Source organism: Drosophila serrata, unplaced genomic scaffold, assembly GCF_035046125.1.
Source record: "Drosophila serrata isolate PLE 108 unplaced genomic scaffold, ASM3504612v1 contig_163, whole genome shotgun sequence".
In the NCBI taxonomy this organism is placed as follows: domain Eukaryota; kingdom Metazoa; phylum Arthropoda; class Insecta; order Diptera; family Drosophilidae; genus Drosophila; species Drosophila serrata.
In genome coordinates, this window is record NW_028257061.1 from 96,362 (window position 1) to 107,512 (window position 11,151).

At 35.4% G+C, this 11,151-nt stretch overlaps 1 protein-coding gene across 1 annotated transcript; it reads right to left on the reverse strand.

Moving 5' to 3' along the window:
* Positions 1 to 9,573: 9,573 nt before the first annotated feature.
* Positions 9,574 to 10,788, reverse strand: RpL15 (ribosomal protein L15). Its single transcript, XM_086826752.1, has 3 exons — positions 10,712 to 10,788; positions 10,120 to 10,446; positions 9,574 to 9,945 (listed from the first exon to the last, which is right to left on the reverse strand). Exons 2-3 carry the CDS (start codon positions 10,426 to 10,428, stop codon positions 9,640 to 9,642), a joined length of 615 nt encoding a protein of 204 aa, XP_086682878.1. The 5' UTR covers positions 10,429 to 10,446; positions 10,712 to 10,788; the 3' UTR covers positions 9,574 to 9,639.
* Between the last annotated feature and the right edge of the window lie 363 nt (positions 10,789 to 11,151).

Genomic DNA, 11,151 nt, shown 5'->3' on the forward strand with positions numbered 1-11,151 from the left:
GACTATGAAGTGCCAATCAAATATCTGCAGATTATAGGAACTATTAGGTCTTACGAAAATAAGGAAGACCATGAAGAAATTGATCAAATTATGGAAATCTTTTGAACAAAAATGAACTTATTAAATTGTTATATTTTTGACATTTTTTCTATTTTTTATACATTTGTTTCAGCCTTTTTTTGGATTTTTTTATAAATTTTTTAAGCTTTTTTTTCACTTCTCCCGTCAAAAACAGCTTTTTTTGTTGGTCAAAAGTTGGCAGCACTGCCTATAGGGGATCTTTTGTCCTTCTCGTCTGTAAAAATTCTGCAGTCCGCTAACAGTTTACATTTTATCATAAAATTTCCCAAAATTAAACAATCCTGCAAAAAGATTCCAGTTTTTCCAGTTGCCCATGGTGGAACAATGTTGCAGATAATAGACAACGTCATAGCCGAATGCAGCGGAGGAATTTACGCCATTAAAACTGCTCCGTATCACCGAGAGCCGCATTCTGCCGCCTGGCTTTAGAGAGTACGTGCGCCAAGGAACTGCACGCCGGTGGGGTAGCACACTGCCGAATATAAGAGAGTGACCTGCACCCTATAACCTATATGGACGAAGGGATTGTAATCATCAATGACAGGTCGGCCAAAGTGCGAGTGGACAATGGCACAGAAACATGGACTCACGGCACTCACCTCATTACCTCTGACAAACAGGCCACGATAAATGACACACTCTTCATCAACCACAATAACACCCAGAAGAGAGCCCCAGGGACAGCAAGTCTTCCCCTATTGAGCATCACCGCCACCCAAGATGTCCTCAGTCTCCCGTATCTTCACCGCTTGAGTGAACGAAACTTGGAGTTCATCAAGGAGTTCAGAGAAGAGATTGATAACAACCGAACCGGTCAGCCAGACCAGAGTCGTTGACCATAGTCAACATTATAATAACGCTCCGGCCAAACTGCTAACCCAGCAATGGGCCGGATGCTCTTGCACAGACGGCAGACAGCATATTTGCGTGGCCACTGTGAGTTTTTGTTAGCTATAAGTTTATTCTTTATATTCAGTTATGATTTGACATTCATTGAATAAAGAGCCACTGCTCGTAAACTCAACTCCGACAAGCTGTCGTTAAAACCTTATTATTCATCACCTGTCTGAGTCCCTAGGCCAGCGGGTAAAAGGAGGGCAGTTACCCTCCCAACGTAATCTTCCGAATTCATCATTGGGAGATCTACGGCCAGCCGGCCAGCAGCCAACAGTGGGCCTGATGTCCACCCCCCCTGTGACCACCTACAACTGCCAGTGAAGCTTGCGTTGCCGACCGCAGTTCCACACTCATTATATGAATAACACTAATTTGCATATTCAGTCCATCTCAATGCATTTTGTTCGGTACGATAATTAAGTTTTTGATTATTACTAACATTCACTTGCTGTTGGGCAGAAGGTATATGCCGTCCAATATTTGGTCGTCTAATAGCAGACTTTGATAATTTTGGTCTATTTCCAACTTTAATGCATGCGTTAACAATGTTTTTTTAATAATTTTTTGTTTTATTTAATTTTATTTTCAATCTGTCTTATTTACAAAAGAAATTAATAAACAAATTTCATATAATACATGGTAGGTCGAGTACGTGGAATCTTTTAAGTCGCCTTGGACAGTTAGTGTTGTCTAATAAGCCTCAAGCTAAAATATTATTATGTTCATGCAGCTTATTAATGTATTTTTCTGACGTTAAAAATGTGTTGTCAACATCTGTTAAGGCCCTTAAAAATGTTTGAGGAAGTTTTTGAGCAACGAAAACATTTGACTGGCAATTTTAAACAATTGAGTGTAAAACCTATATTAAACTTCTTTCCTTCGTTGGTGTTCTCTTGATAGTGTTCGCATCAGCTCTCTCGTTTACGGTCTATAGTAATTAGAGCTCAGGGGCGTAGCTACCGCCGTATTTGCCGTATCAATTATACGGGGCCCCCGGGCCACGGGGGTACAAACTAAACTTTTGCATGAATGTACTCATTTGCAGCACAACAGTTCTGTACAGTAATGTAGTGTTCTTAAAAATACAGCACTCATTCTTTACTGTACAGTATTCTGATTAGGCCAGAAGAAGATAGCACAACATTTTCAGTGTACTCACTGCGAGTGAGAACAGTATATGGTTGTACTCTTCGTGAGTGAGTACTATATTTGTCTCTTTTTAAACAGCTGTACAGCTTTTTAGTTGACTGTTTACAGCTGTGCAGATGAGTGCATTATTTTTTACTACGTGCATGAACATGGATTGCAAAGAAAACGAAAACGAAGCATCTTCCTGGCATAAGGTGAAGAAGGCAGTCACAGTTGTCGTAGGCGCATTCAGGACTCTTTCTTGCACATTTAGTTCTGTGAAATAGACACGTTGACCATTCTCCAAATTGACTGCCAAGTGAACTACAGCTGGATAGCGTTCATGAATTGGGAACGAAAAAATTCGCCATGCAGCCTCGTTGCTGCTTATGTATCTTCCAGCCTGGTATTGAGAGATTTCATCGACAACTCGTACTGCATTGCTGTCACCATTTTCTGCCTGAACACCAAAAACTGCCATATCGCTGCCTTTATTCACGTACTTGCAGTTATAATTAATCGATTTCACGGAATTGCAATATTCTACGTTGATGTGCGCTTTGTATGATTTTGACAATAGTGGTGAGTATGGAACCACCCAATGATTGTCTACCTCAATATCAGATCCAAAAACTTCATGTTTCACAATGAAATTCATCAGTGACTTGAGCTTTTGTCTGAAAACACGGGCTGTGATGTCATGCCTATCCCTATATGATTGTCCAGGAAATAACAGCTGTACTATCTCGTCCCAAGCTGGATTGCATGTGAAGGTGATAAATAAATTTGGACGGCCGTAGCAACGAACATATGCCATGGCATCTTGAGCATATTCATACATGTGGCGTGGACTACCTATGTATGAGGATGGCAAAATCGTGAGCTTTCCAACGTTGGTTGTATTACGGTCATTCATCACAGCATCCCGCAGATGGATATATTCCTCGGACCGAAGTTTCGTCTGATTCAATCGAAGGAGCCTGACAGACCTGATGCATCCGGCCAATAACGACATTGCGATTCGAGCTGTAATCAACAGTTGGATTATATCTGAATGCAAGACGATTGTATTGCAGGTTTTGATCTGCTGCAAGCTTTAAACGCGCTTCAGCTACCCTTGCCCTTTTGCGTTCATTATTTTGAGAGTGAATCAAATCGATTGCTGCAGAACGCGACTGCCTAACTCTCAATTGTTTTCTCTCAAGCCTATCTGCTCGTCTTTCGGCTGATTCCTCGTTGTGAATCTGCATTGCTTTCAGCAGCTCAGTCTCTCGGATGGAGGCCCGTTCTTCGTCAGTCATATTCGTAATCTTACGTCTGTTTGCTTCTGTATTGCGAGTACGACGACCCAAACTCGACTTCTTGGGTTGCATGACTTCGTTTCTTATTGAACCTGAACAAAAAAATAAAATTTTTATCTCCAATTTCTTCTTTCAATATGTTTTGAATGTTTGACAGGAAATGCTTTGATTCAGCTGCCTGTAGAGGGCGCAGCAGTATGGGCACGGGGAAACGCTAAAAAAATTGATATATTCGCAACCGCAGATAAGCTATCAACATCAAAAGTAGACAATAACCAAGCTGGAACATCAACGCATGATGTGTAAAAATTTGGGCTTAAACGGTTCAGAACTTTTCAAGTCTATGAAGGAAGTAGAACAGTAGAACAGTAGAACAGAGCATTTTTATATATATAGATATTTAAAAAAAAAACCCGCTTTTATAAATAACCTAACTAAAAGAAGAAAATAATTTATAACTACAAACAAAATTATTAAACTTAGAGCAATAGTATATAATTATAAACAAGATCACTAAATTCAAAGTTAAGCGCGTGTATTTTTAATTTTCTAAGCTATCAGTTATTTTTCGTATTTAAGTTCGATTTATCAATAATCAATTTTTGCGGACATGAATTATGAAATATCTTACGAACTATTTCGTAATCTCATTATTTCATTTAAGGCCTCTTTGTTGCATGGGGTTTTTCTGTTAACTTTGAGCAATCAAGTTCTTCAATGCGAATACCGTCTAAGGTTCTTACACGACTAAGTGCTACATAAGCTTGTCCAGCAGGCATGCGCTGATCGCGCGCTAGCTCTGTCTCTCTTACTTCTTTACAGACGCTCTATAAAAAAGAATTTATCAATTCTGACGATCCTAATCAGGATAATGAAAAGGTTTTATCAAATTATTGCATTGTCATCGGTCCTTGAGAAATTTGCAAAGTTTCAAGCTTATCAGATATTTGGAAACCCTTGAAAATAGTGTTCAAAGATTCCGTTACATACATATGTACATCCCGAACTAATAAAAGCGTATTAATAAAAATATGAATAAAGCGTACAGTGAAGATTATGATGTTCTGCAGTGCTGGTCAATTAATAAAGACCGTTTTCCTTTACTTTATCAAATTAGCTGCAAGATACTAGGAGCTCCCGCGAGCAGTGCGGCATCGGAAAGGGCATTTTCTGTTGCAAAAAATTTCATTTACGATCGAAAATTGCCACCACTGAAGACATGGTAAATAAAATAATGTTTCTGCATTTCAATATTAATAATTTAAATATAAATTCTTTAATAACATAAAATAATTATTATATCTATTTTTAAGTAAAATATTATTATTTTCTAAATTTCTGATTTCTTTATTTTGTAATAAATACATTTGAAACGAAAATACAAATCAATTTTTTAATCGTATTCTTTCCATGACATATACAAACAAACGAGAACTCTATATGTGTGTATGTACTAGTCATGAAGTTTCACTCACTGTACAGCAAGTCAACTGCAGTGCGTTGACTACTGTACACCAATTTCGCTACACTCATCAACAACTGTACAACTATGAAATGAGTGAGAACACTGTCAACCGAAACCGACAATACTACCAAAGAGTGTATAGAGTGGAAGATTCGTAACGCCATACTATTTTTTTGCACACTATTTTTTCGTGCTGGCACGCTCTAGAGCCAGCCACTCTCTCGTGCTGACTCTAGACTCTAGAGTCTAGAGCCAGCAGCACTCTCACGCATACAGCGATGTCATCAACGCGCCGACTGCGACTTCTACCGAGGCGACGCTCTGCCGACTGCGACTTCTACCAAGTCGACGCTCTGCCGACTACGACGCTCTTCATCGATGAATTGTTGATGAATTTTTATTGATGACAACCTAGGACATACCCATGTTAAATACATCAATAGTTTGTATGTCCTGTCATCGATGAATAATCAACAGCACCCCCTTGGCTGTTTATGAAACGTTGATGAATTACTGATGACAGGTACTGCAGGAGTTATTTATTTATATATAACTCTTTTTAGTTTAGTATCAAAGCATTCGTATTTATTTTTTAATAATTTTTTTAATAGAAGAAAGCCAAGCACTTTATCGGATGTCCATCCAGAAATCGAGGAACCCCAAGTCAACGAGTCTGATATATCTGCAGATTGTAATATAATTTCATCAGATAGAGGAAATTTTGGTGACAATTTAACTGAATGCGAACAAAAAATAATTTGTAAATTGGGTCCCTTTAAACCACAAGGAAAGGTTGCAAGGAAATACCATTGATACTCTATTAAAAAGTGAAATCGATAGTAAAATTACATTCTGGAGAGATGTACTGCATTGTATAATTAATGTTATAATTACTTTAGTATCTTGTAATCTACCCTTAAGGATGCATTTTAAATTTGAATAAAGAATATGGAATTGATTTGACTAGGGACACGATGGAGCAAATGTTATGTCGGGTGTGTACGAAGGATTAAAAATAAAAGAGCATGCTCCAAATGCCTATTATGTTCATTGTGCTGCGCACGCTTAAACTTGGTTTTGAACGATGCTGCGAGACATGTTTGTGAAGTATCTACTTTTTTCGATAATTTAAAAAAAAATCATTTGAAAAATATTTGATTACCCTTAAAAAGGTATGTCCTACCAAATGGTCTTCTAAGAACAACGCTTTATTAGCAGTAAAGAAATTAAAAAATTTACTAATCATGAAAACTTTGTACCAACTAAATTTAATTTCAAATAAAAACAAGAAAGGAAGCTAACTTCGGCACGCCGAAGTTTATATACCCTTGCAGATATAACTTCTATGACTTGGAATCTCAACAATATAAATTATATTTATTTGTGTTAAAAAACAATGAAGTAATACCTGCTTTCATTTCATTCACCTATTCATATTATATTTAAAGTTTTACTTTGCAGATTTGCATTATTTCTCTATATCTAACGATCGTTTGTATGGCACCTATATGATATAGTCGTCCGATTTTCATGAAATTTGACACAAAATGTAAGACTAATATAAAATGGCTATACCTCAAATTTGATGAAAATCAGCTGAATACAGAAAAAGTTATAATTTTGAATTGTATTAATTTCTCGATCGTTCCTATGGGAGCTATATGATATAGTAGTCCGATTTTCATAAAATTTTATGCAAAATTGTAGAGTATAGGAAAATGGCTATATTTCAAAATTTGATCAAATTCTGTTGAAAACTGAAAAAGTTACATTTTTTTGTAAAAATTTTCCGACAATTCCTATGGCAGCTATATGATATAGTCATCCGATCTGGCCCGTTCCGACATATGTACGAGTGAGAGTATATAGAAGACTAACTACACAGTTTCATTCAGATAGCTTCAAAACTGAGAGACTAGTTTGCGTAGAAACGGACAGACGGACATGGCTAGATCGACTCGGCTGTTGATCCTGATCAAGAATATATATACTTTATATAGTCGGAGGTGCCTCCTTCACTGCGTTGCAAACTTCTGACTGAAATTATAATACCCTGCAAGGGTATAAAGATGAACGTGAAGAATGTAAAAGTATAATAATATTTTAGAGTTTTAATTTCTTAGTGCTCGTTACATTTTTTTCTCAACTATTTGAAATTATTTATCCTGTTTCTAAAGCTCTACAGCATGAAAATAATGACTTACAGAAATCTTGTATTTTATTAAGTAATCTTTTAAATTGACTGTGCCAATTTAGAAATCAGAATTCATTTAACAGTTTGCTTAATTAACAACCGTTTTTAAAAACAGTAGGCGAAAGATAGCGAAGCGTTTTTTTGATGAGTTATCACAAGATGAGACAATTTCCGACCCGAAATCCTATTTCAAAGTCAATGTATACCATTGCTGTTTAGATATATTAATTTCTCAAACTAAAGAAAGATTTCAGAGCCTTTGCAACCTGAGTAGTATATTCTACAACCGGAGAAACTCCTATCTTCTTCAGGTGAAGAGATATTGAACGCTTCCGCAAAACTGTCTGCTAAATTCATTAAAGACATCTCACTTAATCGTTGTGACCAATTAAAGGCTCTAAAAACATACTTAAATTCTGAAATTAAAAAAAATTATTCCAATAAAGAACCCATTGAGTTATTGCTAGTAAAATTCAATAGTCTTGCATGCAGTTTTCCCGAGGTATTACAGCAACGGCTGAAAGTTTTTGAAAATTTAAACTGACAAGAAAGGAAGCTAACTTCGGCACGCCGAAGTTTATATACCCTTGCAGATAGAACTTCTATATAAATTATATATATTTGTGTTAAAAAACAATGAAGTAATACCTGCTTTCATTTCATTCACCTATACATATTATATTTGCAGTTTTACATACACAGATTTGCTTTTTTCCTCTAAATCTAACGATCGTTTGTATGGCACCTATGTATATGATATAATCGTCCGATTTTCAAAAATTTTGACACAAAATTTAAGACTAATATAAAATGAGTATATATCAAATTTGATAAAAATCTGTTGAAAACTGAAATTACAATTTTTAATTGTATTAATTTCTTGATCGTTGCTATGGGAGCTATATGAAAAGTCTGATTCATAAAATGTTACACAAAATTGTAGAATTATTTAAAACAAGAAAGAAAGCTAACTTCGGCACTCCGAAGTTTATATACCCTCGCAGATAAAAATTCTGTGACTAGGAATCCATACCATATAAATTATATATATTTGTGTTAAAAAACAATGAAGTAATACCTGCTTTCATTTCATTCACCTATACATATTATATTTGCAGCTTTATATTCACAGATTTGCATTTTTCTTCTACATGAATCGATCGTTTGTATGGCACCTATATTATATAGCGTCCGATTTTCATGAAATTTGACACAAAATTTAAGCTAATATAAAATGGCTATACCTCCAATTTGATGAAAATCAGCTGAAAACTGAAAAAGTTATAAATTTAATTGTATTAATTTTTCGATCGTTCCTATGGGAGCTATATGATATAGTAGTCCGATTTTCATAAAATTTGGCACAAAATTGAAGAGTATAATAAAATGGCTATACTTTAATTCAATTCTATTGAAAACTGAAAATGTTAAAAAATTTTTTGTAAACATTTTCCGATCATTCCTATGGCAGCTATATGATAAAGTCGTCCGATCCGGCCCGTTCCGACATATATACCAGTGAGAGTATATAGAAGGCTAACTACAAAGTTTCATTCAGATAGCTTAAAAACTGAGACTAGTTTGCGTAGAAACGGACAGACGGACATGGCTAGATCGACTCGGCTGTTGATCCTGATCAAGAATATATATACTTTATATGGTCGGAGGTGCCTCCTTCACTACGTTACAAACTTCAGACTGAAATTATAATATGTACCCTGCAAGGGTATAAAAACTATATCTCAAATTTGATCAAATTCTTTTGAAAACTAATAAAGATATATGTATAAAAGATAGCTTTATGATATAGTAGTCCGATTTTCATTAAATTTTCACAAAATTGTAAAATAATATAAAATGGCATCTTAAATTTTATACAATTCTGTTGAAAACTTAAAATGTTTTAATTTTTTTTTTTTGTAAAAATTTGTGGATTTTTCCGATGGCAGTTATATAATATACATAGTCGTCCGATACGGCCCGTTCCAACATATACACGAATGAGAGTATATAGAAGACTACAGTTTCATTCAGATAGCTTCAAAACTGAGTGACTAGTTTGCGTAGAAACGGACTGACAGACAGCTAGATCAACTCGGCTGTTTATGCTGATCAAGAATATATCTACTTTATTTGATCGCAGGTGACTCCTTCACTGCGTTACAAACTTCTGACTGATATTATATTACCCTGTAAGGGTAATATATACAAGGGTATAAGAACATCGCAGTTATATATTTGGATTAATTTCCCGAAATGGCAGCTAAGTAATATAGTAGTCCGGTTTTTATAAATTAAAACCAAAATTCTAGAATACAACAATGTGGATATATCTAAAGTTATAAATATACCTTTGAAAACAGGAAACTATTTCTTAAAATTTTCGGATCTTTGTTATGGAAGATGAATGTATACACTAAAACTTTTTAAAAGCTACATGAACTACTGTTTAATGAAGTTATTGCAGTATGCACCTTGTGTATACACAAAAATCAAAAACAGATTGGTATTATTTGCGTGCTGATTTATTAGCCAAAAATGATTTCAAATGGCTTTTAAATGAAATTTACACATTAACGCTTCCTATGCATATGCTCGCGGTTCTTGCGCTTCCAGGCAGCTCGCCTAGATCCGCCAATAGTCTGAGAGTATCTATAGCCCTTGCCAATACCGCGGGAACTCTTTCCAGCTGAAGTAAGACCGCGCAATTCACGATGCTTATGGACATGCTTGCAAATCCAGTTAATTTTTGGATCACGCCGAATGGCACTGTGATGAGTGTCAATCAAGATTACCTCAAAATATTTATATGAAGCATCTTGCGCAATCCAATACGAATTTAAAACTCGCAAGCCACCAAGTCGACGACCAACACGTTCCTTAAAGTAGATAAAATCATGATTTTAAGAAATATACATATACATATATAATTAAAAATTTAGGTATATATGTGTCAGACATCTAAGGAAGTTTAAAGTCAACATAATTTGTATGTTAATATTTGTTGTCATCAATATACATATAATTTTTGGTTAAATTATTTTTATTCTTACCTCCGCAATTGACTGCAGTCCGCGATAGGGCTTAAGTTGGTTAACTCCATGACTCTTCGGCTTTCCATAGGTGCAACCCTTAGGCACTGGGCGTTTGCGACCACCCCGGCGAACACGGATTCTGTAAATAACGAATCCTTGCTTGGCACGATATCCTAGACGTCTGGCCTTATCCGGGCGAGTAGGTCTGGGCGAACGATGTAACTTAGTCAGTTGACGGTATTGCCAAACGCGAATGCGCAATAAATATCGCATAACATCGCTTTGCTTCTTCCTATACAGTTCCTGCATATAGCGGTAGGCCCCCATCTTCGAAAATTGATAGACCTAGTAACAAATTCATTCGTTATTTTATAACAGTCACATCATTGGTCCATCAACTTATTCGACCGAATCGATTTTTCATTTTGTTTCCAATAACATTTACAGATTCTACAATGTAGACGTTTAAATGTTAAAATTGTTTATGCGCTCGTGGTCTAATCAATATGTTTATCCATAGATGTGTAAATACATTCAACACGATAGTGTTTAAAGCACTTGAGATTAATAATAAAAAACAATAAATAATCCATAATTCGCAAAACTATACAATGATTCAGCCAAATTTTGTAGATTTTCCACCAGTGCAAAAGCACAACCAACTTACGAGAAGGTAAAATCCAAAAGGAAGTAAAAAACGTTCAATCGAAATACCAATAACATTCAGAGGAGCTCTGGAACTTGTTATCAGACGCGCTGTAAAATATCGAAAGTAGGGCAGTAAATGTTAAATACCACGTTCGCACTTAAATCATATAATTTACTCAGCAATACTGCAAATCTTGGTTGCATAAAATTTTAAAATGTATATAGTTAAATTGTTCCTTGTAAACCGACAAGAATTCAAATTTGCAAACAAATTTAAATCAAATTCAGATGACGAATATATTAAGCAATTTTAGTAACGGTAAAAAATTTTTGACGGATGGCAGATGGAGATGCGACACAACAGCATAAATTTGAATTCATATTAATATATGTATAAATGAA

Excerpts from the sequence above, each read along its gene's own strand:
- RpL15 (XM_086826752.1), bottom strand. The coding sequence starts at position 10,428 with ATGGGGGCCTACCGCTATATGCAGGAACTGTATAGGAAGAAGCAAAGC. Across the intron at positions 9,946-10,119 it reads GACTGCAGTCAATTGCGGAG|GAACGTGTTGGTCGTCGACT; the intron begins GTAAGAATAAAA and ends ATCTACTTTAAG.